The sequence below is a fragment of the Trachemys scripta genome, chromosome 4 (assembly GCF_013100865.1).
Source record: "Trachemys scripta elegans isolate TJP31775 chromosome 4, CAS_Tse_1.0, whole genome shotgun sequence".
In the NCBI taxonomy this organism is placed as follows: domain Eukaryota; kingdom Metazoa; phylum Chordata; order Testudines; family Emydidae; genus Trachemys; species Trachemys scripta.
The window spans coordinates 56,995,917-57,014,820 of record NC_048301.1 but is presented as its reverse complement, the minus strand read 5'-3'; the positions used below and the strand labels follow the sequence as shown (position 1 = coordinate 57,014,820).

Genomic DNA, 18,904 nt, shown 5'->3' with positions numbered 1-18,904 from the left:
TGTGGGGAGGGGGAGAGAGAGAGTAAGAGAACCTGGAGGTGGAGACTAGGATTGCTTGGCAAGGAGACTGTGGTTAGTATAAAAAGCCGGAGCATTGAAGACTGGAACTGGGTAGGTAAAGAGAGTGGGACTGGAACAAGGAGATGCGAGTGGGGGAAAGACAGGCCTGGGGCAAGGATAAATTGGATGATATATAGTGCAGAAGGAGTCAAATCTGGGGGGAAAAGAGACAGCAGGGTCTGTGTTCATTAGGTCTACTCCCCTCCAGAACCTGGAATGAAACCCAAGATTCCTGAGTCTCACCAGATCTCTCCTTAAACACACTGCCAGTGCCCTATCCCCATCTAATGTTGATCCGCAAAGAAGATTACAACCTACTACTTCTATCAGTTACCCCATTAACTCAAATGGCAGTTCCTTTGTCTTCCTATAATCCCCTGCCTCATTCATTACACACCTCAAATCTCCTAGCGGAACCCTTGCTACACAATCCACACCATAGGGTATGTGTGCACTACATTTAAAAACCTGTGGCTGGCCCTTGCCAGCTGACTCAGGCTCACGGGACTCAGGTTTGCCGGGCTGTTTAATTGCCATGTAGAACATCAAGCCTGAACATCTACAAGGTAAGGGGTGGGTAAGGCTGAAAATTTAAATAATACATAATAAAAATGTTCAATTCAACTAAAACATTACAATGGAAATAAACCATGATGCACACTTTAGATACTTTTGGGACTTGGAAACTCCAGGAACAGTCATCCGATACATAACACAACTGAAATAAGTAATTTATCTCATCAAGATCTTGCTTGCCATGGAAAAGAATCAGAACTAAAACGTATAATGTTCAATCAGTGAAAAAAATAATTAGCCTCTCACCACAGTGAATTAGAAGATCATCGTGAAACTCATATAGCTCTTCCCGAATCTCCTCTGGACAGGGACAATCCTCTCTCAGTTGAAAACTTAGCAACATATTAATCTTTTAAGACAAAAATAAACCCAAATATTTAGGACTGCACAGGGGCCCACAGAGTACAGTAACACAGACATACTTTACTGTTACTTGTTTACACTTGTTTCTCAAAAGAACCAACATAAAACATGCTTTTGGCAAAAGTAAATATGTCCTTATGGCAATATTCAAGCAATAGTGGCTTAAGGATTTTAATTATGATTAGGGTTGTCAAGCGATTAAAAAAATTAATCGTGCTTAATTGTGCTGTTAAACAATAATAGAATACCATTTATTTAAATATTTGTGGATGTTTTCTACATTTTCAATTATATTGATTTCAATTACAACATAGATACAAAGTGTACAGTGTTCACTTTATATTTATTTTTATTACAAATATTTGTACTGTAAAAATAAAAGAAATTGTATTTATCAATTCACCTAATACAAATACTGTACTGCAATCTCTATCATGAAAGTTGAACTTACAAATGTAGAATTATGTAAAAAAAAACTGCATTCAAAAATATAACAACTTAAAACTTTAAGTCCTACAGTCCACTCAGTCCTACTTCTTGTTCAGCCAATTGCTCGTGCAAACAGTTTTTTTTACATTTGCAGGAGATAATGCTGCCCGCTTCTTGTTTACAATGTCACCTGAAAGTGAGAACAGACATTTGCATGACATTGTTGTAACCAGCATTGCAAGATATTTACATGCCAGATGAGCTAAAGATTCACATGTCCCTTCATGCTTCAACCATCATTCCAGAGGACATGCGTCCATGCTGATGACTGATTCTGCTCAATAATGATCCAAAGCAGTGCAAACCGTCGCATGTTAATTTTCATCATCTGAGTCAGATGCCATCAGCAGAAGGTTAGTGTTCTTTTTTGGTGGTTCAGGTTCTGTAGTTTCTGCATCAGAATGTTGTTCTTTTAAGACATCAGAAAGCATGCTCCACACCTCGTTCCTCTCAGATTTTGGAAGGCACTTCAGATTCTTAAACCTTGAGTCGAGTGCTGTAGCTATCTTTAGAAATCTAATATTGAAACCTTCTTTGCGTTTTGTCAAATCTGCAGTGAAAGTATTCTTAAATCAAACAACATATGCTGGGTCGTCATCTGAGATTACCATAACACAAAATACATGGCAGAATGCAAGTAAAACCATGGAGCAGAAGACATACAATTCTTCTCCAAGGAGTTCAGTCACAAATTTCATTAACCTTTTTTTTTTTAAACTAACATCAATAGCATGGAAGCTTATCCTCTGGAATGGTGGTCGAAGCATGAAGAGACATATGAATATTTGGCATATCTGGCATATAAATACCTTGCATTGCTGGCTACAAAAGTGTCATGCGAACGCCTGTTCTCACTTTCAGGTGACACTGTAAACAAGAAGCGGGCTGCATTATCTCCTATAAATGTAAAAAAATTGTTTGCATGAGCAATTGCCTGCACAAGAAGTAGGACTGAGTGGACTTGTAGGCTCTAAATTTTATATTGTTTTGTTATGGAGTGCAGTTATGTAACAAAAAAATCTACATTTGTAAGTTGCACTTTCACGATAACGAGATTGCACTACAGTACTTGTATGAGATGATTGAAAAATACGACTTTTGTCATTTTTACAGTGCAAATATTTGTAATCAAAAGTATTATAAAGTGAGCACTTTGTATTCTGTGTTGTAATTTATATAAATATAAATATATATAAATATATTTTAAAATTTAAAAAAAATCCAAAAATATTTAATAAATTTCAGCTGGTATTCTATTGTTTAACAGTGTGATTAATTGTGATTAATTTTTTAATTGTGATAATTTTTTTAAGTTAATCACGTGATTTAACTGCGATTAATCAACAGCCCACATTATGATTCATATGAAAAGATTCCCAACAGTAAAGAAAACTTTTAAAGGAGATATTAGCCAATTGTCTTGAAAAAGTAAACAAACATTCCCAAAGCCCCACATAAGTGAAACAGAAAAACCAAACTATCAAAAAAGTATCTCAACAACAAACCTGATGCCTGCTATTTTTTGCATGCATCTCTAATGCAGTACACACAAAATTATGAAGCAAGTTATAGGTAAATTAATTGACTCTGGTGTTTCATAGGTTTCCAACAAATCAGAATGTTTTTCTCTCTCTCTTTGAATTCCCCCCTCCCCGAAAAAAGCCTGAAGAACTACTTTAAGAAATGGAAAAATCAGTTGGTTACAAGATAAGTCTATTTTCATTCATACCAATTGTACTTGCAAAGCAAAAACTGGTAGGTTCACAGAGGTCCATTCAGGGGTCTACGGTCAATATTTTCAAACCTATGTGTGAAAGTTAAGTTCTTAGATACAAATTTAGTCACTTCTATAAAAGTGGCCTGATTTTCAAAAATGTTGATTGTCTGTAGTTCTTATTAACTTCAGCACCTTTAAAAAATTAGGCAGACTTTAAGTATGGATATAGGATCCTAAATTCGGGAATTCAGGTTTGAAAATTTTGGCTTGTAACATCTTGCGGCAACCTAATAACTATTTCATATGATGTTCCAGCTCTCCTACGGTCAAAATTCTAGTTTAGGAATGAGACAGTTCTACCTCTTCCTTTCCACACATATCACACTTTAAAAAACCCTCCTGTCCTTTATTTTACCTGTTCTTGAGGAGGAGAGCGAAACTCCCTTGTCTTCTTGGCAGTCAAAGCAGCAGACATGTTTAACGCTTGCATGAGTTCATTGTACCTGTATTTCTGATTATATTGCAGCTTTGACACATAATTGTCTGCAAATGATACAATAGCTTCCACCCGGTGTCGCAGCTCACAGTCACAGAAATAATTGAGTAGCTCACACATCTAACATGAAAAAAATAGAGGAGAGTTAAATATCTTAGTTGAGAATCTAAACCATAAACTCTAAAATGAAAGAACAACAATGGACACTGCACACTAATATGAATGGCTCTTCTATTTGCCAGGCAATAAAAATGAGAATAATAAATTTAATTTATTTTTTCCACTAACTCTGATTTTTAACAAGTAATAATAAATAAATATATAAAGATGTTGTATTATTATGATCTATAACATTATTTTGCATTTATACACTGCCTTTCATTGGATGCTGTCAAAGTGCTTTGTAAGTATTTCTTCTCTCCAATAACGTGCATGTTAAGTATCTTGCATGTGAACATTAAACCCATTTTGCCTACAGAGAAGCAGAGACACAAATAGATTAAGTGATTTGCTCAAGGTCACATAGCAAGTCAATGATGGAGTCAGGACTAGAACCTGGGAGTCCTGAATCCCAGGTTACTGGCTGCAAACACTAGACAACATACCCTATCCTTGTTTCACCAATATTATATTAGATCACCTGGAGTTTAACAGATTCAGGTAATCTTGTCTGCAGTAAGCCTTTCATCAGAGGTTTAGTTTCCTTTAATGCCTCTTCCCCAGCTTCCACAGCTTTTTCTTCAATCTGTGTAACTTCCTCCTTCTCTGCTTTCTCTTCTGTTTCTTCCGTGTGGTCTCCAAACACATTGGGATCAATAAGGAGTAAAATCTGCTTCACATCATCATCATCAAAAACCCCCATTACAAGCAAAGTTCCTATAAGTTTAAGAACAGGAACAAACTGGAATTCAACTTTCCCTCCAACAGGGTCTCTGATATGAACACCACTGTAGTGTACTGCCTCTGTCAGCATGCTTATGGCCTTGGTTTTGAGTATCTCAAGTGGTATCTCTGGACTGGGCTTCTGATGTTCTTCACTGGCCGCAATGAAACAAGGAGTAGAAAAATTAAAACCTGGTTTCAAACAAGTGCTAAGCCCAACTCCTGGTAACCCATGTCGCTTTAATTCATCAGGATATAATTCAATTTTTCTAGTTTCATCTGTAATTGGAATGATAAATTCATTGTTCATCATAAGCTTGGCTTCTTTGGCACGTTCCAAATGAATACTGATAAGTAGATCATAGAATCCGGAGCGTAAGAGTCCAGGTAAATACTGATTATCTATTGTGTAAAATAACTGAGATAGGTCCACATGGCTACAAAGTGCATAAGCAACTCTATTATTTCCCAGTGCACAAACTGAGCTATAGAGTTTTAAAGTGTGGTAGTGGAATTGCAGCAAATCCTCTTGTTCACATAGCTCCAATATATCAACACACCTGTTATGGAATACAAAGAAATATGACAGTGAACATCATAAATGAGCTTTATTTTATTAAATACATCCATAAACAAACTGGGGGGAAATAGGGATAATGGTATAATGAGCTAAAGAATAAGGTTTTGATCATTTCTGCTTTAGACCACACATATTCACTTTAGTACCTAATAATCACTATGTCCACATCACCTAACCAGCAAGTGACAATTTACTGATCATGATAACGACTAGAAGTCCCTAGTAAGGAGAGGACAAATACTGAAATAAAAGGGATATGGCAGGGAAGTTATCTAGTATATGGAGAAGCTTCCAGAGCACCTGAGTACCCATTCAAGAATATTAATTTTCAAAAGACAATATTTTACTTTAAAGGTCCAAAACACTTCAGTAACATCATTATAAGATGCAGTGTTTTTGGAGCCTTCCTGAAGAATACTGTAGTATTTTTTGATAAACTACACTATTCTTTTTCTTGAACCAAATTTCACTAAAATTGACCTACCAAAAGCAGAATTTTTAAATCAGTCTCAAAAGAAATATGGTTAAAAAACTACATTTTTGCATAGGCTTCCTTCCATATCTTTTCACTTCTCTTGTTTGATATCTTTATAATTGGATCAAGTTATGCATATTAGAATATCAAATAAAACAGCCAAAACTACATTACTGTAACTCTGAAGATAAAATTGAACATTCAGTACAATTTAGAGGGAGTTTAGCTTTCTAAAATATTATTTCAATCAAGAATATGTAGTTGAATGACTGTAAAACTAAAGTAGATTATAGGAAAATATTAAAAACTTTTAAAACAACACAAAGAAGCAGAATTACAGTACTTACATGTAATTTATATTTGTGTTTTGAACTGGGTGAAGATTCAATCCAAAGTATTTTTAAAGGTCTATCTTTTAATGAAACAAAATCAGATGTTCTCCTAATGGCTGTGAAGGATTTTATCTTACCTACAGTAAAGTGGCATCAAATGGCATCAAAATGATTCAGCTTTTAATATCTATTTGAATCACATATATAATGGATGTTAGTTACAGTAAATGAGATCAGAAATTCTAAATGACTGTCAAAGTAATTCAGACTACAGCCTGACTGTACTCCTAGGCATAGAGGACACTTCTCTGAAAGAGGGACCTCAGTCAGCTACCCCTACATCTTTCCTTCACAAGAAAACCACTGTGATTCTCTCCAAATGTACCTGTTCTCCTCTGGAATATGAAGTGCCATCATTTGCAGTGGCTCCAGACACTGCACTACCCAACCATGGCGTTCACTGATACGTTCAGTCTCTACCTTCAGGAAGCTGTTAGGCATTCTGCTCCAGAGCACAGGTGTAATTGTTTGCACATCAAGGCGTGGGGGGCACTGAGGAATGGGATTTTTCTCTTCACTTTTAAAGACTGCTGCTGATAAAGGCATGGTGTTCTGCAATAAATACATTGGAAAATTAAAAAGAAAATATTTTAAATTGTTTACCAACCTCTTATGGCACAAATATTACCATGTGTAATGGTTTAACACACACACAAACACACACTCTTAAATATGTATAACAGTAGTTATTTTTCACTAGTCACTGGGAGACTCCCACTGAGTATTACAGAAATTTATAAATTTGCAAATAAGCAAACAAACTCAACTTTAAAAATATCAAGTGTACTTAATTTATTTTGACCAATGTAGTTTTGTTTCAGAACATGGTCCATCTTGCTCAATATCCTGCCTATGACAGTAGTGTGTTCCAGAACATAAGGAAGAGCGTACGGAACAGAGCAATTATGGAGTGATCCACGCACCTTCCCCTCATGACTTCTGGTAGTCAAAGGCTTAGAGTTGCCCCAAGCTTGGGGTTGCATCCCTGATCATCTTGGCCAAAAGCCATTTATGGATCTATCTTCCATGAACTTATCCAGTTCTTTTTTGAACCCAGTTATATTTTTGGCCATCACACCTTCCCATAGCAATCCACAGTTTATCTATATGTAGGGTGAAAAAGTATTTTCTTTTGTTTGTATTAAACCTGCTGCCTATTAATTTCATTAGGTGATCCCTGATTTTTTATATTGTGGGAAAAGATAATTAGCATTTCTCTATACACTTTTTTCATACCATTCATGATTTTATAGACCTCTATTGTATTTCCCTTTAGTTGTTTCTTTTCTAAACTGAACAGCCCTAATCTTTTTAGTCTCTCCTCGCACGGAAGCTGTTCCATAATTTTGATAATCTTTGTTGCCCTTCTCTGAACCTTTTCCAGTTCCACTATATCCTTTGTTCAGATGAGGCAAGCAGAACTTGACACAGGATTCAAGATATAGGTGCACAATGGATTTATAAAGTGGCATTACAATATTTTCTATCTTCTTTTCTATCCTTTTCCTAATTGTTCTCAAGTTACTGTTAGCCTTTTGCACTGCTGTGCATTGTGCAGAAGATTTCAGAGAACAATCTGCAGTGACTCAGAGACCTCTTTCTTGGGTGGCTGCAGCTAATTTAGAATCCATTGTTGTATCTGTATAGTTGGGGTTATTTTTTGCCAATATGCATTACTTTGCACTTATTAATGTTGAATTTCATCTGCCATTTTGTTGCCCAGTCCCTGTTTTTTTTAAAATCACTCTAACTCCTGGTTTGGACTTAACTAGCTTGAATAATTTTGTATCATCTACAAACTTTGCCACTTCACTATTCACCCCATTTTCCAGATCATTAATGAATATACTGAACAGCACAGATCCCAGTATAGATCCCTGGGGGACCCTGCTGTTCACTTCTTTCCATTGTGAAAACTGACCAATTATTCCAACTCTTTGTTTCCTGTCTTTTAGCTAACTGATCCATGAGAGGACCTTCCCTCATTAACCCATGGCTCTTTGGTTTCCTTAAGAACCTTTGGTGAGGGACCTCATCAAAGGCTTTCTGAAATCCAAGTACACTATACTCACTGGATCACCCTTATCCACATCCTCAAAGAATTCTAAGAGATTGTTGAGGCATGAGTTCCCTTTACAGAAGCCATGTTGACTCTTCCCCAACCAACCGTGTTTATCTGTGTGTCTGAGAATTCTGTTCTTTACTATAGTTTCTACCAATTTATCCCATACTGAAATTAGGCTCACCGGACTATTTTGATTATTATAATTTGCCCTTGTATAATAGCAAATTTACATGTTTTGTAAAAGTAATTAAGTTTTAACAATACAAGGAACTCACTACCAGGCTTTTCTGTGAGAATTACCAGGTTTAAAATAGCAACATTTATTGATAGAAAACAATTAAAAATACCTTTAATTTACCAAGTTCAAAATGAAACAAATTTGTGCTCGTAGGTTGTACAAAAACTGCTGGAAATAATTTTGTGGTTGGTTCAACCTGAAAAAGATAGATTTATCACAATTAAAAAGGCATCAAGAGTTACTTACCAGTTTACGTCAATATATACACTATGCTGTAACTTCTACATGTTTATTAAATAATTGTGCACAAGGCATTAAATTGCCCATCAGAGGCCAAACTACAGTTTGCCCTATATTGTACTGTACATGTACCCCAATCCTTCAAACACTTATGCATATATTTAACGTTAAGCATGTGAGTGTCCCCATCAAAGTCAAGGGGAGCATTCATGACTTTAAAGGTAAGCATGTAGGTAAATGCTTGCAGGATCAGGGTATAGATGTATGGTGTGTACTATAAAGTCATATGTAATGGACTTCAACTATCCGGATATATGTTGGGAAAATAACACAGCGGGGCACAGACTATCCAACAAATTCTTGGACTGCATTGCAGACAACTTTTTATTTCAGAAGGTTGAAAAAGCTACTAGGGGGGAAGCTGTTCTAGACTTGATTTTAACAAATAGGGTGGAACTTGTTGAGAATTTGAAAGTAGAAGGCAGCTTGGATGAAAGTGATCATGAAATCATAGAGTTTGCAATTCTAAGGAAGGGTAGAAGGGAGAACAGCAAAATAGAGACAATGGATTTCAGGAAGGCAGATTTTGGTAAGCTCAGAGAGCTGACAGGTAAGGTCCCATGGGAATCAAGACTGAGGGGAAAAACAACTGAGGAGAGTTGGCAGTTTTTCAAAGGGACACTATTAAGAGCCCAAAAGCAAGCTATTCCGCTGGTTAGGAAAGATAGAAAATGTGGCAAAAGACCAGCTTGGCTTAACCACGAGATCTTGCATGATCTAAAAAATAAAAAGGAGTCATATAAAAAATGGAAACTAGGACAGATTACAAAGGATGAATATAGGCAAACAACACAGGAATGCAGGGGCAAGATTGGAAAGGCAAAGGCACAAAATGAGCTCAAACTAGCTACAGGAATAAAGGGAAACAAGAAGACTTTTTATCAATACATTAGAAGCAAGAGGAAGACCAAAGACAGGGTAGGCCCACTGCTCAGTGAAGAGGGAGAAACAGTAACAGGAAACTTGGAAATGGCAGAGATGCTTAATGACTTCTTTGTTTCGGTCTTCACCGAGAAGTCTGAAGGAATGCCTAACATAGTGAATGCTAATGGAAGGGGGTAGGTTTAACAGATAAAATAAAAAAAGAACAAGTTAAAAATCACTTAGAAAAGTTAGATGCCTGCAAGTCTCCAGGGCCTGATGAAATGCATCCTAGAATAGTCAAGGAGCTAATAGAGGAGGTATCTGAGCCTCTCGCTATTATCTTTGGAAAATCATGGGAGACAGGAGAGATTCCAGAAGACTGGAAAAGGGCAAATATAGTGCCCATCTATAAAAAGAGAAATAAAAACAACCCAGGAAACTACAGACCAGTTCATTTAACTTCTGTGCCAGGGAAGATAATGGAACAAGTAATTAAGGAAATCATCTGCAAACACTTGGAAGGTGGTAAGGTGATAGGGAATAGCCAGCATGGATTTGTAAAGAACAAATCATGTCAAACCAATCTGATAGCTTTCTTTGATAGGATAATGAGTCTTGTGGATAAGGGAGAAGCTATGGATGTGGTATACCTAGACTTTAGTAAGGCATTTGATATGGTCTCGCATGATATTCTTATCGATAAACTAGGCAAATACAATTTAGATGGGGCTACTATAAGGTGGGTGAATAACTGGCTGGATAACCGTACTCATAGAGTTATTATTAATGGTTCCCAATCCTGCTGGAAAGGCATAACGAGTGGGGTTCCGCAGGGGTCTGTTTTGGTACCGGCTCTGTTCAATATCTTCATTAACGACTTAGATATTGGCATAGAAAGTACACTTGTTAAATTTGCGGATGATACCAAACTGGGAGGGATTGCAACTGCTGTGGAGGACAGGGTCATAATTCAAAATGATCTGGACAAACTGGAGAAATGGTCTGAGTTAAACAGGATGAAGTTTAACAAAGACAAATGCAAAGTGCTCCACTTAGGAAGAAAAAATCAGTTTCACACATACAGAATGGGAAGAGACTGTCTAGGAAGGAGTACGGCAGAAAGGGATCTAGGGGTTATAGTGGACCACAAGCTAAATATGAGTCAACAGTGTGATGCTGTTGCAAAAAAAGCAAACACGATTCTGGGATGTATTAACAGGTGTGTTGTGAGCAAGACACGAGAAGTCATCCTTCCGCTCTACTCTGCTCTGGTTAGGCCTCAGCTGGAGTATTGTGTCCAGTTCTGGGCACCACATTTCAAGAAAGATGTGGAGAAATTGGAAAGGGTCCAGAGAAGAGCAACAAGAATGATTAAAGGTCTTGAGAACATGACCTATGAAGTAAGGCTGAAAGAATTGGGTTTGTTTAGTTTGGAAAAGAGAAGACTGAGAGGGGACATGATAGCAGTTTTCAGGTATCTAAAAGGGTGTCATAAGGAGGAGGGAGAAAACTTGTTCACCTTAGCCTCTAAAGATAGAACAAGAAGCAATGGGCTTAAACTGCAACAAGGGAGGTCTAGGTTGGACATTAGGGAAAAGTTCCTAACTATCAGGGTGGTTAAACACTGGAATAAATTGCCTAGGGAGGTTGTGGAATCTCCATCTCTGGAGATATTTAAGAGTAGGTTAGATAAATGTCTATCAGGGATGGTCTAGACAGTATTTGGTCCTGCCATGCGGGCAGGGAACTGGACTCGATGACCTCTCAAGGTCCCTTCCAGTCCTAGACTCTATGAATCTATGTCTCAGCTATTCTATCATAAACTGCAGCTCGAGCAGAAGAGGTTATTACAAACCAAGATGAAGAAAAAAGAAATATCTATTAGTATATGGGTTCTCAATCTGGGAAAGAGCTTTGAAATCAAAATTGGGTAAAATTATTTGAATTTAGGCTTTTTTGTTAGGAAAAAAGAAGAATTGGGGTGAAATTCTGTACAGGAGGGCTGGCTAAAATGGCTTTAACTCACCTCTCTGACCTCTCAATTCTAGGCATCTTGGGGGGCCAGAGTCACCCCAATGTATTTTAGACTGCCCTGAAGACCAACTCTATGGGCAACAGCATTATGCAGTATCTTTGCAGCACTGTGTGCTGAGGCCCTGACCCCAACATGTCCCTCCCAGACCAGCACTTGCCCTATACCAAGACTTGTGATGGAATCCTTTGAAAGCAGCTTTAGGTCTGTCTACCTCAGTTCTTGTGCCAGAGGAATCTTCCCCTGGCAAGATAGGGATTTTAGAGCGCCCTTATGCCTACTCTGGCCACTTTATGCTAGGTAAACTCTAATTTGATATGACCTAAACTTCAATGCCATCATTTTGTAAGGGGGAAGAAATGAGGGGAAATGTATCATTTAGCCAGGGTAATGTAAAGTTCTCTTCCATATCAGGATTATCTATAGTGAATTAACAATTTCTCATACACATACCAAAGGCATAAAAGCTATTATAATTTTTGGAGAACTTGGAATTAATTATTTCCAATTAGATATAGCATTTGTGCCTAGCCCTGACTGGTCACAACATATCACAACTTAAAACTGTGACATCGAAATTTACAGAGAAACCTGTGTAGACTTTTTTTATTACTTAAAATTTTTCCTCTTCTTCCATCTGTATATTTAGATTCCTAGTACTTTACACACAGGAAAAAGTACCAATTTATTTTTAAGACCTCTTTAAAAAAATTTCTCAAGTATTTTTCTGTAAAGTAAGTGGAAAAACACTGGACCATGTGGAATGGTATATAGTTTTATGGACTTTCATTTGGTATGTCCTTCTAATTAATTCACTAATGAGTAAAATAAACATTTATACCACATCACTGAATATTTCATATAATATGTATGTATACTACACATAACATGTATGTGCAGTTAGTGTACTAGATATGCTGTGTATCAGTGTAAAGTGTCACAAGCTAAAAAGTGTGGCAAACTACTGAAAGCTGCAGAATTGTGCATTGCAAGTTCTGTAGGTCACTCAGACAATCAATGTTATTCTCTAGAAAAACCACAAGATGCCTTAAATGATCATGCTATCACATCCGGCAAACCATAGACTGTAGCTATCCAACACTTCCTAAGCTGATGTATTTTAAAGGAAATACACTCTCAGCATTGGGTTAGATACAAAATATATGCATTTTTAGCCCTTGAAAAAAAGCAAAATGTGCAATAGTTATGCAGCCTGTGATTTATGCAGTCTTTCCCTACGAAGCAGGAAAACAAGGCATCATATATTGGAAAGCAACATTTTAATACAACAAAATTGGAAAAATACTGAACGTATCCTAGACATTATTTTGGAAATTGACTAAAGATGGTAAAATTCTTTGCTACTTGCTAGTAGATAGGTTGACTACATAGATAGATACTTTCTCTTTCTCTCTCTGTTATAATAATTTACTTTTAATTTTCTAATCTTGTGTGAAGGTCAGGACATTGTTACTAGCCTCAAATAAAATAAATTACCTTCATAAATCTATATTAAAGAACCCTTTTCTTTTCTCTATGATTTGATATTGGTATGACAATTAATTATAAATGCCTGTATTAAATATATATTATTTTTCATTTCCTCATTATATTAAATATAGAAAAAGGTTTCTGAACTTTATAACAATATATAATGACTAGGTCTAGAGCCACTCATTATTTTGGTCACTGGGCCTTTGTGAATGAAGATCCAGCATACAAATATTACTCCTCTGTTCAACTTGAGAAAATTGAAAAACGGAAATGGTTACAACATTAGAATAACAATTATCTCACAGTCTTTGTCCAGGCATCTGGTTGAAATATCAGTCACTTGTTCAAATGAGGTGACTGAAAAAAAATCTCATTTATATTTTATGATTTTCATCCAGAAGTCTTTAAGAAAGAAAGACAAAGGCCAAACACAGTTATTTTCATTATTATTTTGAAAATTAGAGTAAAGAATTAAACAATTTGAAATACACAGTTTAAAAGTTATTGAGACATGATTCATGTGCAGATGTTTAACTCTTTATTGTCGAAGTACTTTACAGAAAATATGCCTTTATAGGAAGGGCCATGCTCTGTTTTTTAGTAGAGTAGACCAGTTTTTGTCACATTCATTTAAAAAAAAAAAAAATCTGAAAACCACTCAGTATGTTCAAAAGTGTTTTCTGGGAAAAGAAGACTTGAAAAAAAGAGAGAAGTCCTTTCATGATATTCTGGTTTAAATTTAGTACAAAGACCCTGAGATTTAATGGCTTGCATATAATAGAAGCATAGTTTTGAAAGCTGCCACATCAGGAATAATAACCCTAACATTATCACCACATTTCCCCGGGAGTTCTTTGCAAAATTAAGAAAACACCTAAATGAACTATCCTTGCATCTAACAAACAAGGAATGCTACAAAAAAATAACAGAGCTAATTGTTCTTATGAGAACAATAAATGCCATGTCTTTATTCAGCAGCTGTTAAATTGATCTAAAACCGGCCATAAAAATCAGGGATCACACTGCAATAGTTTTCAAAGAAAGTAGCACACAGCATTTAATTTAAATATAGTTTAAAGAGTTCAAGATAATGTTAGTTAACATACTTTTTTTGTCTACTCAAGGGGGGTTTTTTTTGGTTTGTTTTTCTATTTTTTTAAAAAAACAGGTTGCCAAAACTGCTTGAACTCCATTGCAACAGAAACTCTAGTGCTCATGGCTCTTTGGCTCTGGCAGCCACTCTCAGTACCTAACCATACTATGAGCAAATCTTATTGACAGAGTGCTGAAAATAGCTGTGACAGGTAGAAAACCATCTCTACACTATGGCTTAAATACTTGGTAAAACTGGTTGTGGAAGCAGAGAAAAGAACTGACAGAAGGGAACTGTAATGCATGACGTTTGTTAGCAAGTGTCAGGCTAACTGTAACCCTGATAACGCGAGATTTGTAGAAGCGAGGATTGTGTGAGGCGGGTGAGAAAGAGCTGTGTAAGAAGTCATGATGACCTCAGCATAGATAAAGTGTAGAAGACCTTGTGTAGATAAGGTAATAGAAAATAATTGTATGTTGGCAAGAGTCAAAACAACTGAGGAAATGAGATATCAAGATGGCCTATGTATAAACAAAAATGCTGCTGTCTCTCATTATTTTTGTAATGAAAGGTATAAATGCTTGCTGTAATTAGTTACCAGGGAGAGACCTGTTTAGCTCTCTCCCTCTGCACATGTGAGAGTTAATAAACATCTGACTTGCTGTACCAAACAAAATAGTGAGAACTCAGTTTTTCTCCGACATGGTGGAGCCACATTGAAAAATTGGTAATTTTTTGGCAAACAAATAGGCTAGGCTATGGTGTAATAAATTAATGATTGTTCATTTTTTAAATTAAATAAATTTTTAAATTAATGGAGATATCCTATCTCCTAGAACTGGAAGGGACCTTGAAAAGTCATTGAATCCAGCCCCCTGCCTTCACTAGCAGGACCAAGTACTGATTTTGCCCCAGATCCCTAAGTGGCCCCCTCAAGGATTGAACTCACAACCCTGGGTTTAGCAGGCCAATGCTCAAACCACTGAGTTATTCCTCCCCCATGAAGCACCCTAGATGGAGGGATAGGCCTTGGGGCCAAGTGTAAGCTTTGGGGAATTGCTTGGTGGGGGTGTGGAAAGAGGCAGATGGGTTGTGTCTGCTCTGGGAGATTCCCAGTGCAGTATATGCTGCTGCTACAGCAGCAACCAGGCCTTAGAATATTCAGAGATTTTGGCACACAGACAAAATTAAGCAATAACAGTGCAAGCCAGAAATGAGTTATGGTGATTTTCAACACCTTATAACGCCTCCAAATTTGAAAAAATAATAATGGGACAATAAAATGGCAGGGGGTTTTCCCTGCAAATTTCAAAGGCCTGCTGCAAACAATGGAAGTATAAGGTTCTCAAAAAAGGATTGCAAGAATTGTTTATAATAGAAAATAACATATAAGGGTCAATACCAGCTCCCCTTATAAAAAAGTTGTCTGCATACAACATTTGTCTTATGTAGGCTATGTTCACTAGAGGGCAACATTGTAAGGCACCATCCAGCAAGCATTAGTGTTACACACACAAAGTCGCCTGTTCTAATACAGGGACAAATAAAATTTTTTCAACTGATCTCATTCCTATCTAAAAACCATAAAATTCTATGTGAGTATTTTCTAAGATATCCACCTATATCTCTTGAAATGTAGATATTGTTTCATATGGATCTAGTATAGACCTGGGTGTTAAAACTCTCCTGACTAGTTTACCCTACGTGTTTAGAACCATCTCCATTTCACACATCCTCAATGTTGTTTATGTACATGTCATATGATTTACTATAATGGAAAACAAACAATGTGGAACTATGCTCCTTAAGTCAACCAAAATATTGTGTTACAGTTCCCAACAGCTGGAAAGAACCTGTTCAATGCCTAGTCCCTTGACTAACCACAAAGCATCCACCTCCATTTATTCAGCTTGCCCGTTAGCTATTTTGCTACTGGTAGATTTTACAACTTATTAAAACCTGGAATACAAGTTGGTATTGCATCAATGTGAACACTCCAAAATGATAAAAGGGGGCAACAAAATACCCACAAAGTAGAAAAACGGTTAGAAATGATGCTTCAGTCAAGCCACACTCCTCAGTCTATTGTGCTAACCTTGCTTCTAGTGCCCCAAAAAAGCCTCTTACTCAACTTGTGCCTCTGATTCCTTTAATAGTTTAGATTTTATTGTTTAAATTATCTTAATGCTTTTTAAGTGAATTTGGGGGGGAATCCAGAAAAATGATTGACAAATTGGCAACACTGGAAAAAGCAGTCTTCTAAATTATACAGAGTGCAGCTAAACACAATGGGCAACAGCACTGCAAGCTTCCAAATGTGCCTACCCCCCTAGGGGTTGAGAAAGACACATTCAAGCCGATTCATTCACTGCCTTCTCTTCTAAGGCTGTCAAAAAGAGATATGAGTTAAAACCAATTTTGATGATGGATTTTACTATATATAGACACTTGTCCAAGTTGGAAGTGAGATCCACCAGCTCTTTTCATACAGGCCTCCAAATAGCTACCAACTGGCAACAATTTTTGTTCACTGCCAGCCAGAGATAGATTCACATTAGTAGTTTATATCCTTTTTGTCAGAAGGTTCTTTATGCTATTATCTGTATTGCTAGTGACAGCTTTTTTAGTATATTATGAAAATGACTTACTAACTAAGGAATTACTTTTTTTTCAAGCACCTAATATAATTTGTAATAGTTTGGTTTGTTAGGCTCCTTCTGAAGAAGAAAGTGAAGTGGACTGCTGGTGCAATATTTCACTGACCATTGTTTTATTGAAATAAACATCTAGATCTGAAACATGGCCATTTCAGTGATAGACTGAATGTTGAATAGCTTGTTTGGAGATCACGGTGCTTTCTAAAAGTCACAGCAGCACAAGAGGGCGTGATCCTGCAAAAGATCCTTGCATAGAAATTCTACTGAAGTCAACCAAGTAGTCCCAAATACAGAGTGGAAAAATCAGGTTTAGAGGCGGGACAGATTAATCACCCAGTAATTTCTTGTCTAAAAATTTAGAAGAAGTGATTTGAATGTAAGCAAAATTATACTTTTCACTTTTCACTTCAGCATTTACACTCCATATTTAGGTTTGGAAAATTGTAAGTCTTCAAAATACTAAAAAGAAAATAAATATTGTCATTATTTTTAAAGTTTAATAACAAGTTTCTTTTTAATTTAAACATTTCCTTGCCATTCTACAAACTGTGTTAGCTACTGCATAAATACAAGCAAAAAGTAAAACTGACCAGTCTAGTTTTACTATCTAAGCTGAAAAAAAGAGCAAAATGTTTATGAAGTGAAATTTAATAGTATACTTAACTAGAGACTGAAATGTGGCATTACAAGAGCAGATTCTTCATTTTATCAACACACATTTAGAAATATAATGATATCAGAAATATGTCGTTGTCACAGGAAATTTAGACATTTGGCGAAGAAAGAAACAATCTTTATAATCTTTGTTAAAGCAGCCAACTTGATAGCTAATTTTCTGAAAAGCTGCTAATACCTGATAACAAGTGCCAAGGTCTTTTCCATTGGCTGTGAATGACAACATTCCAGTACCCAGGTCAACAAGGCATCCGATTTCTAAATCAACATTACTGCGACTTGATCTCTGGGAATTAGCAAATGTGTCTCCACCCCAAACCATGTAGCAGTTACTGCGCTTCACACTGAAAGAAAGATATCAAGAACAATGAAAACTAATAATTTGCTGGATTGTGACTGATTAAATATACAGGTTAAGATGTACATAAAACAATTTTTGTCACTAATAACTAGAAATTCTGAGGGAGATGTCAGATTTTTTTACTGTTTTGTTGTCATAATGAAGAAAGAACATCTTAAAATATAAAGAAACTTTGTTTTACCTATCAGTGTTTGACCATTTGTCAAATGAACACAAACTTATACTGCAAAGCCATTTCTCACTTGTCCTGGTGGCTTTACTCACACTTATACCAATGAATCAATATTCACTTGGACATGGTTCAGACTGGAAAGGCCCTCTCTAGTGTTCCTTGCAGATTTCAAAAGCATGAATGAATTTTTAACTTTTCTGAATGCCACTCAACTGTGACATGCCTGATTTGGAAAGCCCGGTTTCACCTGTAGTGATCATTCAGGTATAACAATGAAAAGAGCAGAGCTGGGCAAATTGTTAGCTGAAACAGAATGTCCCCTCTCGGATTTTAACAGCACCACCTAAAATTTGTTAATTAACAAATATATGATTTACTGACTAGTTCCACCTAATATTTAGAATTTAAATGAGCATTAGAACACAATCCATTATTACTTTATTATTCACAAAGATGAATGAAACTGAAGTAAAATTCCATTTCAACAAGTAAATAGGTAATTTAAAAAAATTCTTTAATAAGTGATATGCAAATCCCCTACCTTTCATGAACCCTGCCTCTTTCATCACCTAAAGTAACTGTCACTGTGCTATTTTTGTTTAGGTCGAAATTTTCATGGTAAAAGTGGTAGTCAGGTGTTACCCAGCCAACCCAGACGGAAGATGGGTCTTGACCAGCAAATATTCGCACTGAGTAATAGTACTGAAAAGAGAAAAAGTGGTGTCTCAGTGACAGAAAACTGAATTGTATTTTGAAGACAAAAATAAGAAACATTCTTAACAAATACAGGAAAAGACCATCACATATACATTGAGAAATTAAAAAAAAAAAGCACAGCTAACTGTGCGTATTGCCTACGGTTTTAAAAAGTATGTTTCTGTAAAGCAGCTAAAATAAGCTCTGAAACATGAGAAAATGGTCTG

General features: G+C 36.3%; 1 protein-coding gene across 1 annotated transcript in view; it reads right to left on the bottom strand.

Annotated features, from left to right (window-relative positions):
• RYR3 (ryanodine receptor 3) overlaps positions 1 to 18,904 on the bottom strand; it is a 563,198-nt gene that overhangs the window by 288,570 nt on the left and 255,724 nt on the right. Inside the window, exons 34-40 of the mRNA XM_034768994.1 lie at positions 18,523 to 18,683; positions 17,627 to 17,792; positions 8,443 to 8,529; positions 6,356 to 6,582; positions 4,342 to 5,143; positions 3,621 to 3,821; positions 883 to 985 (exon numbers count right to left, since the gene is read on the bottom strand). Of these exons, the coding sequence (XP_034624885.1) occupies positions 883 to 985; positions 3,621 to 3,821; positions 4,342 to 5,143; positions 6,356 to 6,582; positions 8,443 to 8,529; positions 17,627 to 17,792; positions 18,523 to 18,683 (1,747 nt within the window). The remainder of the gene's footprint in view (positions 1 to 882; positions 986 to 3,620; positions 3,822 to 4,341; positions 5,144 to 6,355; positions 6,583 to 8,442; positions 8,530 to 17,626; positions 17,793 to 18,522; positions 18,684 to 18,904) is intronic.